Source organism: Jaculus jaculus, chromosome 8 (assembly GCF_020740685.1).
Source record: "Jaculus jaculus isolate mJacJac1 chromosome 8, mJacJac1.mat.Y.cur, whole genome shotgun sequence".
NCBI classification, from domain to species: Eukaryota; Metazoa; Chordata; class Mammalia; order Rodentia; family Dipodidae; genus Jaculus; species Jaculus jaculus.
The window spans coordinates 4,199,282-4,221,293 of record NC_059109.1 but is presented as its reverse complement, the minus strand read 5'-3'; the positions used below and the strand labels follow the sequence as shown (position 1 = coordinate 4,221,293).

Here is a 22,012-nt window from a genome sequence, read left to right as displayed (position 1 = left end):
AGGTTGGGCAGGCTGGACACAGCGCAAGGGTGCCACATTAGGGGTGGGCACTATGCACACTGCCATGTCATACATGGGCTTTTAGTTATACGGACAGAAGATACGAAGCAAGACCTGCAGCCTCTGCTGCCCCTCACCCCTGGGCTCCCAGCCCACTCCCAGAGTCCATTTGCAGACCTGAGCCAGCACCAGCGGCCGGGCCTCGGCTGGAAGCCGGTGTGGGTAGTTCCAGCCAGATTTGAAGGGGTAGAAGCTGTTCTCCTTCATGAAGAATCACTGGGGGGAGGGGAGGGGCTGGAGAGAGGTCTTGGGGCTTAAGGTGCTTGCCTGCAAAGCCTAAGGACTCAGGTTCAATTCTCCAGTACCCACATAAGCTGGGTGCACAAGGTGGTGCATGTGTCTGGGGTTCATCTGCAGTGGCTAGAGGCCTTGGCATGCCCATATTCTCTATCTGCCTCTCTCAAATAATTACAATGAAATAAAATAAAATAAAATAAGAAGAACCATTAGGGATCTGGTGGCAAGAGGGCCGGAGAAAGAGATTGTCACCTTCAAGGACCAGAGGTCAATGAAGGCTAACCCGCCAGGTTGGGCAAGTCGTACACAGTAAAATTGCTCCCACCCGGTCTCAACTGTGGATCTGAGGTTTATCCCGCTGTCTTCCTACAGGTGGCAGTGAAGAGTGTCAGCAGGTGCCTTTCCCTAACAGCTCTGGCCAGCAGCGTTTTCTCGCCTTCAGTCAGCATAGCGTAACTAACACCCAAAGAGAAGGGGATCACGGGAAACCCTCAAATGTGCCTCTGTAATCAAGTGGGATAGCCATAGGTGTGGGAGCTGCTGGCTAATGAACGTGATTAAAAGAATCCCACCAAGGATTCTGAATCCCTGAGCTCTAGAAGGTCAGAACAGAGTAGTTATGAGCATGTGGACCTCAAGGCACAAGGTGGCACATGTGTCTGGAGTTTGTTTGCACTGGCTGGAGGGCCTGGCACACCCATTCTCTCTGCCTCTTCCTCTCTGTCTCTCTAAAATAAAAAATTTAAAAAGTAGGACTGGAGAGATGGCTTAGCGGTTAAGGTGCTTGCCTACAAAGCCTAAGAACACATGTTCAAGTCTCCAGGTCCCACATAAGCCAGGCGCAGTGATGCAAGCATGCAATATTGCACGTGCACACAAGGGGGCGCACCCATCTGAAGTTCATTTGCAGCAGATGAAGGCCTTGGTGCACTCGTTCTCTTCCTCTCTCACATAAATAATAAATGTTTAAAAAGATAAGACTTCGGATCCCCCATGCCAGGGCCTTTTGCTGCAAACTTGACATGTGGGCCACTTTGTGTGTCTGACATTAGGTGGGCACTGGGAAATTGAACCTGGCTCTGCAAGGCTTTGTAAGCAAGCACTTTTAACTTCTGAGACATTTATTTATTTACTGTTTCTTGAGGTCGGATCTCACTCCAGCCCAGGCTGACCTGGAATTCACTATGTAGTTCCAGGCTGGGCTCAAACTCACGGCGATCCTCCTGCCTTGGTCTCCTGAGTGCTGGATTAAGGTGTGCGCACCACGCCTGGCTTGTTGTGTTTCAAATGATTTCATCTGGTGTGTGTGTTACGAGTGTGCTCACGTGTGTGCAGGTGCCACAGTGCACGGGAGGCGGCCAGAGGACGACTCTCCACTCGGTCCTTGCCTTTCCCCTCATTTAAGGCAGGGTCTATTCGTTCACCACTCTGTTCAAGAGCTTCCAGGAAGTTCTCTCATCCCTGGCCCCCTTCTCCCTACAGTGCATTCAGATGACAGGGTCTGCCATAGCTCCCCACTTTTATGCAGCGCTGCAGAATCTAAACTTGAGTACTCAAGAGTCACCACTGAGCCATCTCCCCAGCCTTTTTTCTTTCTTCTCCCTTTTTCAAGGCAAGGTTTTGTTCTAGCCTAGGCTGACCTGGACTTCACTATGTAGTCTCAGGGTGATCTTGAACTCACAGTGATCCTCCTACCTCTGCCTCCCAAGTGCTGGGATTAAAGGGGTATGTCTCCATGCCATTTTGTTTTTTAAACTCTTGTGTGTGTAGGATGTACTAAGCACCACTGACATGCTCCTTCAGGGACCTTCTGTGACACCTCCAGTGTGTGTCCATCCTCTCTCCCTCCCATCCGGGACACCTTTGCAGGTGACAGTGGCATCTTCTTGTGCCTCACACCCACCGTGGACTGGTAATTGGTAAAGGAGGCAGAAGCAAGGAGGACTGACCATCTGACCATCACCTGGAGCCTATTTTACCCTCGGCTCCCAGCTCTGGACATGGGGAAGGGAGTCAGCCCTTAGCCCAGCACTAAGAACTGAGTCAGCTTCGAGTCTTAAATACTTAATTCCCATTTATTTAAAGTTCTGTCAGTCTGTATACACTATTTATATTAAAAACACAGGAAGCTGGGGCTCCTAGCAAAAATATACATTTCAGTTTTGGAGATTGTTGGACACGGAGGGGAGCTGTGCTCTCAGTACCAGACCTGGGCAGGGGCGAGTGTGTGGCTAGAAGGGTCAGAGCACCCCTGCCCCCAAGACCTGGCGAGTTAGGGCGGGAGGGGAGAGGCGGGCTGCGCTGGCACGAGTATCTGGCCCACAGAAGGCCACAGCAGTGGCAGGGGAGACAGCGGGCTGGTCCCTTCTGGCCATTTCGGGCTGAGAGAGGGCTTCCTCTCAGAGCTGTGCTGCTCAGACAGTGAGGTCCCTGGGGAAGGGGGTCGGACAGGATCCAGGAAGCCAGGGCTGGAAGACCAGCCAGCCCTCCTACCGTGCCGAGTGCAGCTATGGCCGGCCCCTCCTCCCTGCAGGCTGGTGGGCTCAGCCTCCTCCATGGAGGGCTTGAGGGGCAGGGGCAAGGGGGGGACTGTGCCAAGCCCCTTCCCCACTGTGTGGAGGGAGTTCAGGAGCCAGCAGCCAGGTGGCAGAGGGAAAGACGGGGGGGGGGGGGCGCTGCTGGGACACGCGGGTGTCAGGAAGGACCCCAGCAGCCCTGGCTGGCTCGGCAGAACGGCCCTGGCACAGAGGCACATTGTCCCCACCACTTTTGGGGAGGGAGGGGCCTTCAGGTGCTGGGGTGTGCGCAGCTGGGGACGGGGTGCCGGTGTGTCTTGACCAGAGCAAGGAGCAGCTGCTCGTCAGCCTCTGGGTTCTGACACGGTGTAGACACGGACGGGGGGGGGGGGGGGGGGGGCGCTGCAATGCCGGGGGACGGCCCACCCCACGCCCTTCCCTGGCCTGTGACTTTGGGACTCAGAGCCAAGTCTCAGCATCAGAATTGAGTGTGCTGTTCCCTGGGGCAACCTCCACCTCCCTCCTTTTCTGTGGGGCCATGGGAGTCCGTCTGCAGGGAGCCATACCGCCCCTAGTGGCCAGCACAGGGACTTTCGGGACAGCGGCCTAGAAGAGTGAAGAATGGTGGGTGTGGGATGTCAGGGGCAGGGCAGGGAGACAGCCTGGAGGGGCCTGGGCTGCTGCCCACTGTCCTCGGCAGCAGGAACCCCGTGACCGTGACCACAAGCTGTGATCTGAGATCTGATCGCAGTCAGTCCAGGCCCAGCTGAAGCTGAGCCTAGAGAGCACAGTGTTTCTTTGGCTGGCTCAAGTCTCTGTCTGATGAGGGAGACGGAAGGTAGGCAAGGCAGGAGCGGGGCTGAGGCAGGACCCTGCTCTCAGGACGGCGGGTAAGGCGGAGGTGCTGTTCTGGGGCTGCTGAGATAGTGCCAACCACCTCACTAGCGAGAAACGGGAGACGTGGGGACAGGCGCCCGGGTGGAGAGACGCCACAGAAGGTGGGACAGAGCAGGGGGGGACGGAGAGAGAGAGAGAGAGAGAGGGAGAGAGAGAGAGAGGGAGAGGGGAGGGGGAGAGCAGAAACAGAGGAGGAGCCGGGGCCACGTGAGCCCGGGTGTGCACGTGGGACCGCGCTGCTCAGGCTGTGCTGGGCCTACTGAACAGTCCCTGGAGCCCGCGGGGAGGGGGGCCGCAGCCGCAGCCTCAGTACATGTCCTTGTAGATCTCCTGGAGCAGAGGGTGCAGCAAGGTCTCACTCTCGGTCTTCTTCAGCCACTGCATCATCTGGGCATGCTCAGTGACCAGCTGCCGCAGGTCGGCCATCTTCTGCAGCAGCTTGGGGAAGAGGTACTGGCTGTCAGGGTGGTTGACCTGCAGATGGAACTCGAGGGCCTGCAGGATGGTGTCCTGGATGGCCTCCACCTGGGGCACATTCATGAGGCCTGGCCGGTCTGTGGGGACACAGGGCACACATGGGGATCTCAGGAGGCGGAGGAGCCCAGGACAGACCCAGGCCTGCCCATTCTCAGTCAGCTCCACTGGGTGTTCTAATCCCGCCCTGCTCTCCAGCCATCTCCTGTTTTTTTCTTGGTCGGGCAGGGCAGTGTAATTCCAGGTTAAGATAGTGGGTGCCTGGATTCCATCCTGTCTCTGTCGGAGACTATCCACGAGGCGCCAGGCTGCGGCACCTCACCTTGGGTTGCTTCGAGGACTAAATGAGTTAGAAGCTAGGGCACCCGGGCATGAAATAACCCCGCCCTGGCAGGTGGGAAGGCTTACCCCTGCACTTAGAGCTAGAATGTGAAATGTGTCAACGTCTCCACCGTCTACAAATAACTGCCGCTAGTAACGTGTAACGTCCTCTCACTCTACACGTCCATCCATATCGCAGGATGGAGCCGGTCCTGTCCGTAAGGTCAGTGCCACGCCGTCCAAGCTTAGGCTGACTGTCCCGCGCCGAGGCCCGTGCCCTCTCACTTTGACTCACCTCCACACAGGATGATGGCCGCGATGAAGAGCGCCAGGTCACTGTCATCAAGTTCCAGCGCATTGAACTTGACAGCAAACTCGAATTTGGGCTCAATGATGTCACTAAAGGGCTTGCGGAGGCTGCGCAGAAACTCGTGAGTGACAAAGCCACTGCCGTTGGCCACCAACAGCCCATCTTTGTTGACGATGGAGGCCAGCATGGCAAAGATGGCCTCGTGCACGCCGTACTTGAGCAGAGTCACCTGGTCGTTGAGGAAGAGGCTGCTGAAGCTGGGGATGCTCTTGGCAAACTCGGTGAGCTCCCGCACGGTCTCCACCGTGGTGCACTGGCAGCGGTAGAAGACGTGCACGCTGATCTCCTTGTAGGGCGGCAGGCCACTCACCAGCTGCCTCCACACCAGACCCTTCTCCGCCTGCCACAGGGTCTCGATGTCGTGGATCACAAAGGGCTGAAAACCAGGCCTGTCAGAGGCCGTCCCTGGGGCACCCCTCCCTCGTGTTCCCCACACCCTTCCTGGAACATGAAGCTGGGGGGGTGGGGGGTTGATTCTCCCAGGAGTCAGGCAGGTGGAGCGTGGGAGGCTCGGCCAGACTCACCGCGGTGTGGCTGGACTTGCCGGTGAGGATGCTGCGGGCCTTCTGTTTGGTCATGTTGAAGTTTTTCAGGTAGGCGTTGTAGATGTGCTGGGAGAAGGCCTTCAGGTCAGCCAGCTGGGGGTCGTGCCTCTGTCCCTCACTGGCTGTCAGCCCTGCCACCAGCTTCCTCTTCTCGGCCTCTGGCATCCGGCCAAAGCGGATGGCTGCCCAAGGGTGGACACAGTCACAGACAAGTTAGAGGGGCCAGCGTCTCACCTGCCCACTTCTCTCAAGTGCAGGCAAAAGCGTCACCTCTTTTGAGCCTGGAGTCCTCGGGAGCTCCAGAGTTGCAAGGTGGCCATGCTGGGGCAGCCCTACAGGCCAGAGCTCCAAAGGACAGGGGTCCTGTGTCTCCGTCATGGTGGCCAGCATCCAGGGTCTAGAGTCCCTGTGTGTGTGTGTGTGTGTGTGTGTGTGTGTGTGCATGTGCACATGCACTATCTTGGCTGGGGGCTGACAAAACATGGCACGTAGGAAGACACCCTTGGGTGACAGGCCCTAGCTTGTTCCCTTCTCACTACAACCCTCTCTCTTTTGGACTGACTGCTACTCTTCTTTTATATCGGGAATGACGGGGCTGATCATGACTGTAACAGCCCCAGGGGAGCTGAGGTAGGACTGCTGTGAGTCCGAGGCTACAAAGTAAGTTCCAGGTCAGCCTGGACTAGAGTTAGACCCTGCCTCAAAAATCCAACAAAAACCTTACCAACAATGAAACACAGAGTATTTTTAAAAATATTTTATTTGAGAGAGAGAGAATGGGCATATCAGGGTTTTAGCTACTGAAAATAACAGACACATGCACCATCTTGTGAATCCGCCTTACATGGGTACTGGGGAATCAAACCTGGGTCCTTAGGCTTCACAGGCAAGTGCCTTAACTGGTAAACCATCTGCCCAGCCCCCCAAAAAAGAGTATTTTTAATGAACAGTAAAATATGACAGCTGTAGCTGGGCATGGTGGTGCACGTCTTTAATCCCAGCACTTGGAAGGCAGTGGTAGGAGGATTGCTCTGAGTTCAAGGCCAGCCCAAGACTACATAGCAAATTCCAGGTTGCCCTGGGCTAGAATGAGACCTAACTTTACCTCAATTAAAAAAAAAAAAAAAAGAAAAGAAAAAAGCCAGGTATGGTGGCGCACGCCTTTAATCCCAGCACTTGGTAGGCAGAGGTAGAAAGATTGCTGTGAGTTTGAGGCCAGCCTGAGACTACATAGTGAATTCCAGGTCAGCCTGGGCTAGAGCAAAGCCCTACCTCAAAAAAAAAAAAAAAGAGGGCTGGAAAGATGGTTTAGCAATTAGGGAACTTGCCTGCAAAACCAAAGGACGTTGGTTCAATTCCCCAGGACCCACGTAAGCCAGATGCACAAGGTGGCGCGTGAGTTTGGAGTTTGTTTGCCCTGGCTGGAGGTCCTGGTATGTCCATTTCTATGAGCCTTTCTCTCTCTCTCTCTCTCAAGTAAATAAATAAAATATTTTAAAAAGCAAAGAAAAAAAAAAACCCTGATAATCATGGAGCAGGACCCGCATCCTGCCAGAGTAAGCATGGGGGAAGGTTTTGATCTACCCTGAGATTTCCCAAGACTCCTCCAGGGTTAGACACAAACCTGAGGGAAAGATCAGACCCAGACCCTGGTACCAAAGAGAAGCCACACATGTCGGGCTGAGCTCCTGCGTCCCTCCAAGACTCAAGGCAGTTGGGGTACCCACAGCTGACCACCATAGGCTTTAACCCTCTGAGGGTTTGCCCCACAGGGTACAGAGGGTTGCATGGGCTTCATAGTACCCAACCCTAGGGGTCTGAGGACAAGGCTCCACAGGAAGCCCAGAGCAGAGGGCAGGAAAGGCTCCATCTTCTAGAAGTGTCTGGCCTCCGAGAAAGTCCCGCTTGGTTCCTTGCGGCTGGCCCATGGGGGCATTTGTTGGTCCTGCCAGCCCTCAGCAAACAAGCCTCGGCCTCACATGCCTTGCGTGCTGAGGTGCAGGGAGCGGTGGTCCCAACCCCACTCCAGCTGGCCTCCTCTCACAGGCCCAGCAGGTCAGAGTGGGGCAGATGCAGGCCTTGGGACCTAGGTGGGTACTGGGCAGCCTGGGGAACCGGCAGGCATAGATGGGCACGGTCAGCAGGTGAGGTCTCCGTGGCAGGCACTGCTCCCCAGGCTGCCCGCCACACTCACCGTTGTGCGACATGCCCAGCGCCAGGCACTTCTGGAAGCGGCAGTACTGGCACTTGTTGCGGTTCTTCTTCTGGATCTTGCAGCTCCGATCGCACTTCTCGTACTCGAGCTTCATGCGGATGGTCCGCCGGAAGAAGCCCTGGAGGAGCAAGGCCGGGTGAGGGGGCGCTCGGCCATGGGGTTGCGCCCGGGCCTGGTGAGGGTGCCCATGGCCACAGGGCTGAGCTCTGGGCCTGGTGAGAGTACACTAGGCAGCGAGATTGTACCCTGGGCCTGATTATGTGTAAGAACTTAAAAAAAAAAAAAGGCTGAATTTGGGGCCGGAGAGATGGCTCAGTGGTTAAGGCACTTGCATGCAAAGCCTAATGACCTGGGTTTGATTCCCCAGTACCTGCATAAAGCCAGATGCACAAAGTGGATCATGCATCTGGAGTTCATTTGCAGTGGCTAGAGGTCCTGGCATGCCCATGCCCATTCCTATTCCGACCCCCCCCCTTTGCTTGCAAATAAGTAAAATTAAATTAAAAGGCTGAAACTTGGGAGTGATAGGAAATTCTGTTTGGGAGGGGAAAGGAGAAAGTACATACTAAAACCTTTGAACTAACTAAAATTATACTCCACATTTACTTTACTTTATATACTCAAAGTCTTACGACTTCTTTGTTAGTTTGATTTATTCATAAATGTATATGGTTTGGTACAGTTTGCAAAGGGTTGTTTAATAAGATAACTTGTGGACTGCCGAGATGGCTTAGCAGTTCAGGCGCTTGCCTGCGAAGCCTAAGGACCCAGGTTTGATTCCCCAGGATCCACACAAGATGCACAAGGTGGTGCATGCATCTGGAGTTTGTTTGCAGAGGCTAAAGGCCCTGGTGTGCCCATTCTCACTCTGTAGTAATGAATGAATAGATAAAAATAATTTGTGAACTTGTGATAGGTGAAGGAACAACCCAGAATCGCCACTCTTCCCACAGCACCTCCTCTGACCTACTCTGTCCAGCCTGCCTTCTGGAGCCAGGTGCCCAGGGGGCGCCGGCCAACCAGAGACCAAGCAAGTAGCTGGTCAGTAGGCAGGTGCTCAGCGGGAATGGTCTGGAAGGGCCCAAGGGTGCTTCCAGGGGTCTTTACAGAACCCCACCCCGAGGCAGGGAGACCCTTGGGGTGGTCAACTCAACATGCAAGCACACACCCGATGACCGCCCAGTCCTTACCTTGCAGCCCTCACACGCATGGACGCCGTAGTGGAAGCCCGAGGCCTTGTCCCCACACACTCGGCACTCCATGTTGAGACTGCCACCAGAGGCCCCATCGCAGCCCATCTGCAGCTGGTCCAGCAGCGAGGGGGACGAGGAGTTCTGGGAGAGGTCTGTGGACACAGGACACGGTGGCTGCACACTCTGCCCTCGAGGTCCAGGAGCCAGGTGGCAGGAAGTGTTCCAGCCCAGGGCTCCGGCATCTCAGCGGCTGAGGAGAACCTTTGTGAGGGGCAGTGACGTCTTTACCTGGGTCACAGATCAGCTTCTCTGAGAGAAGACGCACAAAGCCTCTTGAGCACCTCCCCGGGGACTGACGCCTGTCAGGCAGACGCCCAGCGGCTGGAGCCCAGAGCCTTTCTCCCTGCAAGCCACCTCTGACTGGGAGAGGCTGAGCGCCTCGGTGGGGCTCCGAGGGGAGGAGAAGGGTCTTCAGTGGGTCTTTGGTATCAGCTGCCTGGCTGAGAGGGTCTCTATGGGAGCGGGGCTGTAGGGTGGGTGGCATGCGGGATGCTACCGGGGTCCTCTCAAGAGCGACAAATGCACTCCCACAAAACTTGCTTGAGTAGAATGAGCACAAGCTCAGTCACACTGATTGAGCAGCGCACCCAGTTTCTGCTTTTCCATTAAACGTTGCCATGTTTGCACTGTGGTGGGAATACCACTAAGGAGCGTGGGAGGCCATGACTGGCACCGTCACGCGACTCAGAAGCGGCGAGTGTCTTTGGCAACCCCGCTGGCACGCAGAGGTGAGTGCAGTGGGGCTGCTCGGGGGCTCGTCTGGTTCCCAGAGCTGGCTTCAAGCCCCCCAGATATAAGCAGCAGAGGGGTCCAGGCGGGCTGCGCCTTTCTGGCTGCTGAGGTGCGGGGCTGTATAAGTTCCCAGAATGGCCAGGACTGGCCCAGGCCCCAGCTGCAATCATTCCAAGGTCATAATGGTCCCTGGCTTGGGATGGGGAAAGTGGGCCCTTCACCCTGGCAGGGTGCTCTGGAGAGAAGTGACAGCAGGGTTCTTAGCAGCCTGTCACCACCTGACAGGGTAAGTGGCGTTTGTTTACTTTGAGGCTCCATTCACTAGACACAGGAGCCTGAGGGCACAATAAACTGTCCCAGTGTCAAGAACCTGGGGTACCAGGCTCATGGTGGGCTCTACAACTCCCAGAATCAGCAGCGCCCGAGGGCCCTGGACATGAGACACATGGTGGTGGGGCTGGCAGGCTTCGCCCCTCCGGGAGGCACGGCCACAGGGCGCGAAAGCGCACAGCAGCAAAAGCCTCTAGAAGACGACGCTTCCTCTTCTACCCGGGACGCCTCCGTGGCACGGGCGGTCAGCAGGCTGCTTTTGTGGCTTGCATGTCCTCGGGCATGCCAATACCAGCAGGCATTTGATGAACGCCTGCTGTATGCGGGGCAGCCCAGAGCCTGCCACAAACGCTGGGGGTAAAGAAGAGGTGAGATGCCTGGCATGATGGCACACGCCTTTAATCCCAGCGTTTGGGAGGCAGAGGTAGGAAGACTGAAGTGAGTTTGAGGCTAGCCTGAGACGACATAGTGAATTCCAGATCAGCCTGGGCTACAGTAAGACCCTACCTCGAAAAACCAAAAAAAAAAGGGAGGAGCATTACCATGGGCTACTGTTTACAATCATGGATGTTGTTAATAAAAAAATAAAAATATGAAAGAAAAAAAGAGAGAGGGGAGAGAGCCTTAAGGTGCAGCTAAGTGGCAGGACACTTCAGTTCTGGTGCACGTGCAGGAAGGAGGGGCCAGGCCGGGTCGGGCAGGAGAGCGGTGCTGGACTTCAGAGGGAGCCTTCGCTGTCAGGGATCAAAGGAGAGGTCTGTGGTGACTCCCAAGTCGGCTTCCAGGGGCTCAGAGGTAGCAAGCCAAGCAGGTTAAGGACAGGACTCAAGGCTGGAGAGCTGGCATAGTGGTTAAGGCGCTTGCCAGCGAAGCCTAAGGACCCAGATTTGATTCTCCAGATCCCACATAAGCCAGATGCACATGGTGGCACATTCATGTGGAGTTCAATGGCTAGAGGCCCTGGCGTGCCTGTTCTCTCTCTCAATCTCTCTCTCCTCCTACATCCCTCACTCTGATAATATTTTAAAAAAAGAAAAAGAAAAAGAAAAAAGAACAGGACTCAGGAGCCATGGGGCAAAGTCCAAATCCCAGTTCCACTGGAGCGGAGTCAGTGGTCCTGAGCCAAGGGAAAAGCCAGTCCTGGGAGAAGCCTGCACCCATGTCTCAGGTGTCACCCTTGTCCTGAGCGTCTTGCTCCCTCTATGTACCTGAGGCTGGCCTCAAACTCGTGGTGGTCCTTCTGCCTCAGCCTCCTCTTGGGTACGGGGATTATAGGCACGAGCCACTACGTCCAGCTTATACTAGTTTATGCTCATGGCATTTTATTACCACCTTGGAAAAACAGTACTTACCAACATTTGCAGGTAAGGAAATGAAGGCGTGGGAAGGTTAGGCGTCCAGCCACAGTTACCTGCTTGTCATGCACTGGGGCTGGACCTTAAACCTGATCGCCCGCAAAAAGTGTGTGTTTGTAGCACATTTGCAGCATCTTCTGCTTTTTTTGTTTTGTTTGTTTTTCAAGGTAGGGTCTCACTCTGGCCCAGGCTGAATTCACTATGTAGTCTCTCGGTGGCCTCGAACTCACTTGATCTTCCTACCTCTGCCTCCTGAGTGGTGGGGTTAAAGGCGGGTGCCACCACGCCCAGCTCAATATCTTCTTTTTATTGCGTGCCTATTGTACTCAGGAACTGTCCCGCATTTCACACCCATGTGAACTCTCGAAACAACCCTCAAGTGGGGCTGGGCCCTCCTACTCTACAGGTGAGGAGACCATCGTGGAAGGGCTGGCGGTGACTACCATGGTTAACAGTGACTGTCAACCTGACAGGATCTACAGTCACCTGAGAAACACCCCTGTGTGCATCGGTGAAGAAGTTTTTAGATTAGGGAAAGTCTCTCTCTACCCAGGCTGACCTGGAATTCACTATGTCATCTCAGGGTGGCCTTGAACTCATGCTCCTACCTCTGCTTCCTGAGGGCTGGGATTAAAGGCGTGCGCCTCCATGCCTGGATGAAGATATGTTTAAAAATGTGATTAACATTTAAATTGGTTTATTTATTTATCTATTTTTCCCGAGGTAGGGTCTCGATCCAGTCCAAGCTGGCCTGGAATTCACTATGTGGTCTCAGGGTGGCCTTGAACTCAGATTCTCCTACCTCTGCTTCCTGAGTGCTAGGATTAAAGGCATGCGCCACCATGCCTGGCTTTAATCAGATCTCAACTAAAGGAGATTACTCTTCATAATATGGATGGCTGGAAGAAAAGAGCCCCCGACTTCCCCCATACTCTGCCTTCAGACTTGAGCTGCTATGCCATCTTTCCCAGGCCTCTAGCCTGCCCTGTAGTCAGGACTGGCTGCCCACAACTGAGAGAGCCAACTCCTTACAACATACAAGTCTATACCTCCACATACCATGCCCTCTGCCGCTTCTGTCTTCCCCGGAAATCTCTGGCTAAGGGTAAAACTATAGAGCAAGATTATGACCAAGAACCACACTACCCACACCACTCCACGACTGCCCACATACACCCGTTCCTCATGCCAACGATAACATTATGAGCAATAACGTGGCAAGGTCACTGCTGAGGGCAACAGTAGCGTGTCTGAGCTGCGTCGACACCCGCCTCCGCACCCAGAGCGAAGAACCAGTTCCAGCGTCTTTGCCTGCGAGCTCAGCAAACACACACTACTGACCTTATTCTCAGTTCCCGTGTGCGGAAGAGCTCATCTCCCCTGAGTGATGGAGACACACCCTTGTCACAGCCCAGAGGCAGCAAGGGGGAGCTACCTGAGCCTATGTACCCAACTGGCAGAGGTCACAGACAACCAGGCAGCCTTTAACTCCCACAGTCAGGGCAAGTTTTGCAGAAATTAGTCTGGGGTCCAAACAGCTGTTTCTATCCTCTGTTGGCCTGGACCATGGCTCCTTGGGGCAGTGCCCGACCTGCCTGGACACCCCCCAAGTGCTTGCTGCTAAGAAGAGATGCCAAGTCAAGAGGAAAACAGCTTCGGGTGTGCATGGGACAAATGGCAACTAGGCAGGAGGAGACAGGATGGAAGCGGGTATAAACACCAGTTTCAGCTGCCATTCCCCAGACAAGCTGGGGACCTGGGCATGTGAGCTTTCCTGGTGACCTCAGTTTCCCTGCTGCTGCGGGGATTGGAGTGAGGCCCTTCACACTTGCCTGGTGGGAGAAGCACAGCGTCAGTACACACCACAGGGCCAGAGGGAAAGCAGATGTGCAGACTTCCTAGTGGCTCAGGGGTCCTTACGGGTCCCTAAGGGGATTCTGGAGTCAAAGGCAAAGACTCATGGGAACAGGGCAAGGTATTGAGAGCTGTAGTGGGCAAGAGATAGTCTTTAAAAGTGAGGAAAGGGCTGGAAAGATGGCTCAGTGGTTCAAGGCGCTTGCCTGCAAAGCCTGCAGGTCTGGGTGGGATTACTTGGTGCCCATGTAAAGCCAGACGCACAAAGTAGAACATGCATCTGGAGCTGGTTTGCAGTGGCAGGAGGTCCTGATGTGCCCGTTTTCATTCATATTCTCTTGCTCTCTCCTTGCAAATAAATACATTAAAAAATTATTTTAGTGCTGGAGAGATGGCTTAGTGATTAAGAAGCTTACCTTCAAAACCAAAGGACCCAGGTTCAATTCCCCAGGACCCACATGAGCCGCATGCACTAAGTGGCACATGCACCTATAGATCATTTGCAGAGGCTGGAGGGCCTGGCATGCCCATTACTGCTTTCTCTCTCGCTCCCTATCTGCCTCTCTGTCTCTCTCAAATAAATTTTAAAGAATACAAATATGTGCGCGTGCACGCGCGCGCATACATACACACACACACACACACACACACACACACACACACACTTAATTCTAGCCAGGAATGGTGGCACACACTTTTAATCCCAGTACTTGGGAGGCACAGGTAGGAGGATCACTGTGAGTTCAGGGCCACCCTGAGAATACCGAGTGAATTCCAGGACAGCCTGGGCTAGAGTGAGGCCCTACCTCGAAAAACAAACAAATAAAAAACCAATCAAGCAAACAGGAATGGAGAGATGGCTTACTGGTTAAGGCATGTGCCTGCAAAACCAAAGGACCCCCCAGGTTCAATTCCCCAGGACCCATGCACAAGGTGGCATATGCATCTGGAGTTCGTTTACAGTGGCTGGAGGCCCTGGCGCTCCCATTCATTCATTCTCTCTCTGTCTGTCTGCCTCTCTTTCTCTCTCAAAGAAATAAATAATAAAACAAGCAAAAAGTTCCCCAACACCCATGTAAAGTCAAAGCCAGAAGCAAAGTTCTGCACGTGTCTGACCTTAGTTTGCCGGGCTGGAGAGAGAGAGCTCAGTGACTAAGGCACTTGCCTACAAAGCCTAATGACCCAGGTTTCCCGGTATCCATGTAGAGCCAGGTGTGCAAAGTAGAATGTGTGTTTTGCAGCAACAAGAAGCCCTGGTGCTCCCTTACACACATATACACACAGATTCCCCACCCAAGACCCGAGTATATTGTTCAGTCTCTTCTGAATAAGGTATTGGGGTCTTGTTTATTTTGAGGCAAGGCTCCCTTGTGCAGCTCAGATCAGCCTAGCAATTGCATCCCTCCTGCCTCTAGAGTTCTGGGAGTGCAGGAGCGAGTCACCCTGCCTGCTGTACCTGGTCTCAGTAATGACTTAACAGTATTCCCCTGGTGCCCTGGAAGGTCTCACCCAAGTGATTCCCCACAGATGGCGCCTCCCCAGTTTTGTTCTTCGGAGTCATACTGAAGTAAACAGACTGCTGGGTCACCTGCGTGCGTGAGCACGGGGCCACCATGCACACAGACCCGGGGGGCTCAAGGAGCACATACCTGTGCTGTCCTGCCACCCTCAGGAGCTGGAGGGCCTGTCCTCAGCACTAGCCAATAGTAGCCACATAGTCCCCTCCGCCAACCTGCAACAACAGGCGAAGTGAGCTCATCACGACACGTCTTCTTTGGCTGCTGGTCCCAGGGAACAGCACTCGGTGTCTTTTGACCATTGGGGTTTGTTCGACTGACTGGCTGGGAGCCGCCTTGCTTGTTCCGACTCTTCTGTGGGGAGCTGGTCTCAGATTGTGGGAACGCTCACACTATGGCTTCAATACAGGGACGGTGTGACCCAGGCTCCTTGTTTTAGTTATGGGACAGGAAGTACAAGTGACCTCCACTGTATCCACTTACCAGTAAACAGGACCTGCACACCACAGCATGGCACAGTGCCTGGCAAATGTCCAGGCACCCTGACCGGCACATCCCCATCATCGAGACCTCACTAGCCAAGCTTCTCCAGATGCCACTCCCGCACCTGTGCCCTGCCTCTGCTCCAGCCCCTGTACTTTGGCCAGCACGTGAGCAGCACTGCCTGGGCGACCGCTTGCGGAGCTGATCTTGACTAGGCGTGTGTGGGAACACTCAGGACAGGACACTCACCTGCCCAGGTACAGGTATGGGGACAAGGTGGGCCAGGACAAGCAGCCAGACCAGACTTGCGCCCTTCTCCTCCCTGTTCTCTCATCCACGGTCTCCTCCTGCCACCTCTGGCTCCCCTGTGTCACCCTGCTTTCCAACCCACCTTGCCTTTCTTGAGTACAGCATAAACAGCCTGCGATGGTGCTGAGTGAATTCCTACTTCCCAACAGCCAGGCCTCCTGAGAAGGCTTGTGTCTCCAGAGCCATACCAGCTACCACCTCTAGCGGACAGAGTGTGGGCCACTCTGCGGGAGGGAAAGACCTTGTTTTGAAGGTCCAAGGAGGCACAGCCCAAGAATTCGGGGCCCCTTGTCTGCGGGCCCACGCGGGAGCCTTCCTACCAACGGCCCTGTTACCCCAGCTCTCCCTTGTCTTCTGCAAACACAGGGCTCAGATGCCATCTTCCTGGGGTACCCTTCCAGCTGAAACCAGCATCAGCCCAGTGTGTTCTCGTGTAGCTTCCCTTCTGATCGCGAGGCCCCCGAGGGTGGGGGCTGGGATCACAGGATACACTGGCCTGGGCCACCTCGGGGAGGAGAGAGGCTGGAGAGGGACACTGGAGGGCCCCGAGCAGCAGGGAAAGCCGGATGGGAGGGGAGCGGGTCAAGCTGGACACGGCACAAGATGAGGTGACAAACAGTACAGACCCCCAGAGAGGAACGTCTCCAATGCTGACTACACAGGGCGGAAGAAGGTGGGCCGGATGAGAGAGATGAGAGCCAGAAATGATACACAGAAGTGACGGGCATTGCAGGCATCCACTCAGAACGCTTGGCATTTATGCCCTATCTCCATGCAGCTCAGTGACCACTGTGTCCGACCAGCGCCGGGCGCCTGAGCTGGGTGCCGCACACCAATCTGCGCTGTTATCGCAGGCTGGCCTGAGGCCGCTGGGTGACAGCGGTGGATAACAGCAATGACAGACAGATACTACATACGCTCTCTCCCTTCTCAGGAAACCCCACGTCCCCACTGCCCACCCTCCCTGTCTCCAGAAAGAAGGGGTATGAATGCCCAAGCCCCACAGCTGGTGAGGGTGGGAGGAGCCCAGGCTCCCTGGACCCAGGCCTTGCCACACCACCGCTCTGCAATCAACTAGGCTCACAGAGGCCAGGATGTCCATGGCACCCAGTTCTGCCCCTCAGCCCCAAGTTCCTGCTTTCAAATTGAACTGAACTTGACTATAAGTCAGGTTATCAATTTTTTCCCTTTTAAAAAGCTTCTAGCAGTGTGTGGTGGTGCACGCCTTTAATCCCAGCATCAGAAGGCAGAGGTAGGAGGATTGCTGTGAGTTCAAGGCCACCCTGAGACTACATAGTGAATTCCAGGTCAGCCTGGTCTACAGTGAAACCCTACCTTGACAAAAAGGGGTGGGGGGCTGGGGAGATATCTTAGTTGTTAAGACACTTGCCTGCAAAGCCAAAGGACCCAGGTTCAACTCACCAGAACACACATAAACCAGATGCACGTGGTAGCACGTGTGTCTGGAGGTTGTTTGCAGTGGCTGGAGACCCTGGCACACTCATTCTCTCTCTCTTCCTTTCTTTCTCAAAAAAATAAATAAAAGGGGGGGGGAGCTTCCAGGGGACTAGACAGATGGGTTAGCATTTACAGCACTTGCCTGCAAAGCTTAAGGACCCAGGTTCAATTCTCCAGTACCCACATAAGCCAGGTGCACAAGGTGGCACATCTGTCTGGAGTTCATTTGCAGCAATTAGAGGCCTGGCATATCCATTCTCTCTGTCTGCCTTTCTCTCTCTCAAATAACTAAATAAAAAGCTTCTAGGGTATTTCTTTAAAAGAGTTCTCATGGCCAGGCACGGTGGCACACGCCTTTAGTCCTAGCACTCAGGAGGCAGAGGTAGGAGGATCACTGTGAGTTCAAGACCAGCCTGTGTGTGTCATGGAATGCCTATGTTTGTACTCCCACATTAACATTAACACGCACATGTGTGTACATGCAATCAAAAGGTGTTTTACCACATTAGTGTGAGATGCTGAGGCCTGGTAATAAATGTTTCAAGGAATTTTCATAATGAAAGCTCTTCATTCGGTCTGCAAGCTGCACAGGACTTACTTTGGCATGTCTGGATTTATCTTACATGACCTGTTTTTCCTTTATCCCAGTTTGTTCCCTCACTCACCTGCGTAGCTGCTGGAAGGAAGAGAGCGCTCTGCGGCTCCTTCAGCCTCCGCCACTTCCGCTTTCTCCTCTTCCCGGACCTCAGGGGCCTCCTCCTGTGGCTGCTCCATGGCTGGTCTCCGCTCGGCGCCACACCTGCAGGCCTGGTCATAGCTCTGGCATCATCTGGGTCTGAGTGCAGATGGGCCTCCACAGGGCAGTTCCCGTCCCCTGGGCAGAGGAGACCGAAAGGGTCAGGAGGAGGCAATGAGGGACACCAGGGAGAGGCCGCTGGGCACGGCATGCTCGAGGGCCACGGTCACCGTGCCCCTGCACAGCTACCCCGCCACCCCTGCTTCCTGAGCATGTCACCTGCCCTCCTGTTCTGACCCCCCTGAGCCTCGTGGCAGTTGGTGGGGTGGAGAGCAATCTCCATTGCTTGACACAGGGTGACTCATGAGTGCAGCACCTTTCTAGCACCATGTCCTCTGCGGGCCTCCCTGAGTCTCTGGGAGCCGTGTCAGAACGAGTCCAGGGGCTTTTCCTAACCCTCCAGCCCCAGAGAGCCGACATGTGTCACACGCACCCCCACCTCACCCAGCCCCTCCCGAGCCATTGTTCCTTCCTGGCCAGTGTGGAGGAGAGATCTGTAAATGACACAGAGCCAGCAGGCCCAGGGAAATGTGCCCTGGGGACTCTGCAGGAGGCGACTGGCTGGGGACCCTCACCCAGAAGAGGGCAGCTCCAGTCCTTGCTGAGTAAAACACTGTCCGCAAATGTCAGGTGAGATGGTAAGGGCCTGGGCTGTGGGAGAGTCCTCCCAGCAGGAAACAGCAGGAAACCCCTCACAGAGTGCCCCACTGTGGAAGGTTCAAGAGAAGGAAAGATCCGCTTGGGGAAACTAAGGATCAGGGGCACTCCTTCTCTGCAGTGTCCCATGGTGTTGCAGGCAGGTTCACATTGCTGGCAGAAAACACCAGACCAAGAGCAGCTTGAGGTAAAAAAGGGTTTATTTTAGCCGGGCATGGTGGCACGTGCCTTTAATCCCAGCACTCAGGAGGCAGAGGTAGGAGGATCATGGAGACTTCAAAGCCACCCTGAGACTACAGAAGGAATTCCAGGTCAGCCTGCGCCAGAGTAAGACTTTACCTTGAAAAGTAAATAAGTAAATATAAAAGAAAACAAAAGGGTTTATTTTGGCTCACAGACTCAAGGAAAAGCTCCATGATGGAATGAGCAAAGGGTGGATACCACCTCCTGGCCAACATCACCTGGTGGCCAACAGCAATAGAAAAGTATGCCAAACACACTAGCAAGAGGAAGCTGGTTGTAACATCCATAAGCCCGCCCCCAACAATACACTGCCTCCAGGAGGCTTTAATTTCCAAATTGCCATCAGCTGGGAACCCAGCATTCAGAACACCTAATGGAGGACCTGAATCAAACCACCACACATGGGTAGTTTAAACTCAACGTTCCTATGCAACTGAACCACTCTCCCCCAAACCTGCCCTTCCTGGGGAAGCCCTAACTTTGTGGTCTGTACGTCTGTCTAGCCCTCACCGAAGCCAGCCCGCTGGGGACCTGAGGTGTTTTCCCACTCTTGCCTTGTTCTAGGCCTGCCCACTTGGCTGAGGAGTGGCTGAGATTTTAGAAGTAAGCGTGCGTGGGCCCATCTCTGGAGATGTTCACTTAACTGATGGATCTGTGGAACAGCCTGGGGCCTTGGCATTTGTATTTTTAATTCCCCTGTGGCTGAGAAGTGCAGCCAAGCTTGACAACCACTGTTGCCCAGCAAAGTAATGCCAAGCGAGCATCCTCTTCCCACCCCACGTCATAGCTCCACCCAGCCCGTCTCCAGGCCTCTCGGCTGGGCTCCTGGGCAGCTAGGATCCTCAGCTTGGAATCTTAGGTGACAGGGGACCAGGAGTTGAGGATCTGTGATCCGAAATCCTGTTGAAGTGACAGCCTCAAAAGAAGGGACGAAGCTTACCACAAGACAGAGTATATCACTCACTGGTCAGAGAGATGGCAGACTAAGGGACAGTGGTAGAGGTAGCTATCAAGACTAGCTAAACAATCCCTGTCTCTACCCAGCCACTGCCACCAGAAGCAGCCACGGCCACCCAGACCCTCAGCTGGCTCTTCCCAGGTTACTGCCACCCCACCTGCCACGCTCCTTGCCAGGATCTTGCCACCTTCCCTTGTTAGTCCTGCCACTGAAAACAGCTCAGCCTGGCCCAAAGTCTAACATGCATGCTGGAGAGACTCAGGTTTCCACAAGGCAGTCTCCTCTCTCCGTCGGCACCTGGCCAGGGCGAGGACCTCACCATTAGCAGCTGTGCCCACTTCAAGAGGCTAGAGCTTCAGACCTCCAGACCAAGGCTTATAAGCCACCAGGAGCCGGCAGGAAGGCATGGAGGAGCCCTCAGCCACGCAGAAGAGTCTGTAGGAAACTTCTTACAAAATAAACCCCTGGGCTGCTCCAGTGCTGGTGTGCGCAGTGTCTCACTCACGTGCACGCAGGCACACACTCACAGCCCAGTATGCACACAGTTCCAGTGCCCATATGCCAGCACCCAGGCTCTGGTCCTAAGAAGAAATTCAGCCCCCAGGGAACGCAGAGGCAGAGAGGAGCGCGGCTCCACCCAGCTCCAACGTGCAGGCGGACTCAGTGACCCAAAGTTCCTGGGAGGCCTGGGCACAGGTGAGAGTTCACAGGCCACCTGGGCTACTCATCCTTCCCACCAAGACTAGTGATCCCTCACCCCAGCAGGCAGGGACAGCCTGCTGCCAGTGAGCCAGTGGAGCAAACCCTGAGGCTGTTTGGTGGGAATGCCCGTGCAGCCCAGGACAATGACTGGGGGTGGGCAGTGTGCCAGAGACTGCCAGGGCCCCTCCATGGGCCCCATCTCCCACGGGCCATCGCACTCCCTCCTTGACAATGGCGGCAGCTTCCACTTCCCTGGGGTTGACTGCACATCAGCCCGTGGATGCCGACACTTTAGTTCTCACAGCCACGGTCATCCGTCTCCATGTGACAGGGAGGAAGGGGCAGCACCGAGGGGAAGGAACTGAATTGCTGCCTCACAGTAACTGCAGGAGCAAAGTTTGAGTCCAAGCAGGTGACTCAAGTCATGGCTGCACCAGAACCTCGCCTGTGCCTAGAACTCTGGAAGCTGTTCTCCGTCCAGTGAGGAGACGTCACCCCCATCCTGTGGGGCTGCCAGCCCCGAGCTGATTCTGTTCACAACTGCCTTCCTCCCAGAAAGTGACCCAGGGCACACCCTCCTAGCTCCCTCCCTAGCCCCATTCTCCTGCTCTGTCCCCCACATCATGGGCGCTAGCTTCATGTCCAGAACACGAAGGATCACGCTGGCACAGCCCTGCGCCCTCTTCTCTCCAGAGGCTCCCCTGGGCTAGTGTCACTGCCCTTTCTCATCGCAACCTGGACCCAGTCCCTCTGGGTCCACAATTTCTACTCTGGACTCACCATGACATCAGTTCCCTTTTTTTTTTTTTTTTTTTTTTGTATTTGTTCTTTCAAGGTAGGGTCTCACTCTAGCCCAGGCTGACCCGGAGTCTCAGGGTGGCCTTGGAACTCAGCAATCCTCCTACCTCTGCCTCCCAAGGTGTGCGCCACCACACCTGGCTCAACATCAGTTTCTCTGGGAATGTCCTCTGCCCTGCTGAGGTGTGTCCCCAGGGCTCACACGGAGCCTGCCATTCAGCTGCTCAGAAGTCAATGTCACCAACTTCTGGGTTGGACCTGGTGGCACACTTCTCAGAGGCAGCGCAGGGCTCAAGCCGCATGTTGGTTAACGGGGAGGGTGGGCAGGCTGGGGTGTGCAGCGTGCAGACAGAATGGGGACCGAGGCTGAGGCTGCTGCGCCCAACACGCCACTCACCCTCACAGAGCGAGCCACGCTGTCGCCTCTGCACACAGAGCTCCCCACTTCCCTCTGCACATGAACCAGGGCGGGGGGGGGGTGCCCTGCTCCGGGTAAGGGGTCCTCTGCTCAGGGGAAGAGCCCAAGCTTTACTGGCTCAGCTGCCACGCCCTCCTTGCCTGCTGCAGGACAAGAAGGGCCAGCAATACCCGCGTTGGGGCAGAGGTTGTTGGTCCCTGGCAAGTGGCTTAGGACCCGAGGGAGCCGTGGGAGAAGGGGTCTGGTTACTCTATCCTAAGCTTTTCTGTCAATCAGTAACCTGGTGCTGACCCAGGGCCCCAATTTTCCGGGCCAGCAACTCTATGACCATGGTGCTCGCTGCTCTCCATTTGCCCATTAAGATCATCCCATCTCCTCAGGGCACCCCAGCGCCAGTTGACTTCACCCTAGCAAATCACCAGAGGCCAACCCCTAGGAATGCTAGAGAGCCGAACCAAGGAAAGGGCAGGGAGAGACCCCACTCCGTTCCCACAATTCCTCGTCGTCCTAAGAA

At 55.0% G+C, this 22,012-nt stretch overlaps 1 protein-coding gene across 2 annotated transcripts in view; it reads right to left on the bottom strand.

Moving 5' to 3' along the window:
* Window positions 1–2,353: 2,353 nt before the first annotated feature.
* Ppard (peroxisome proliferator activated receptor delta) overlaps window positions 2,354–22,012 on the bottom strand; it is a 63,233-nt gene continuing 43,574 nt past the window's right edge. For both annotated transcript variants that reach the window (XM_045156472.1, XM_045156473.1), the window contains 6 exons: window positions 17,592–17,800; window positions 8,826–8,980; window positions 7,615–7,753; window positions 5,400–5,602; window positions 4,801–5,251; window positions 2,354–4,264 (listed from right to left, as the gene is read on the bottom strand). In XM_045156472.1, the coding sequence (XP_045012407.1) occupies window positions 4,017–4,264; window positions 4,801–5,251; window positions 5,400–5,602; window positions 7,615–7,753; window positions 8,826–8,980; window positions 17,592–17,700 (1,305 nt within the window). In that variant the 5' untranslated portion in view covers window positions 17,701–17,800 and the 3' untranslated portion in view covers window positions 2,354–4,016. The remainder of the gene's footprint in view (window positions 4,265–4,800; window positions 5,252–5,399; window positions 5,603–7,614; window positions 7,754–8,825; window positions 8,981–17,591; window positions 17,801–22,012) is intronic.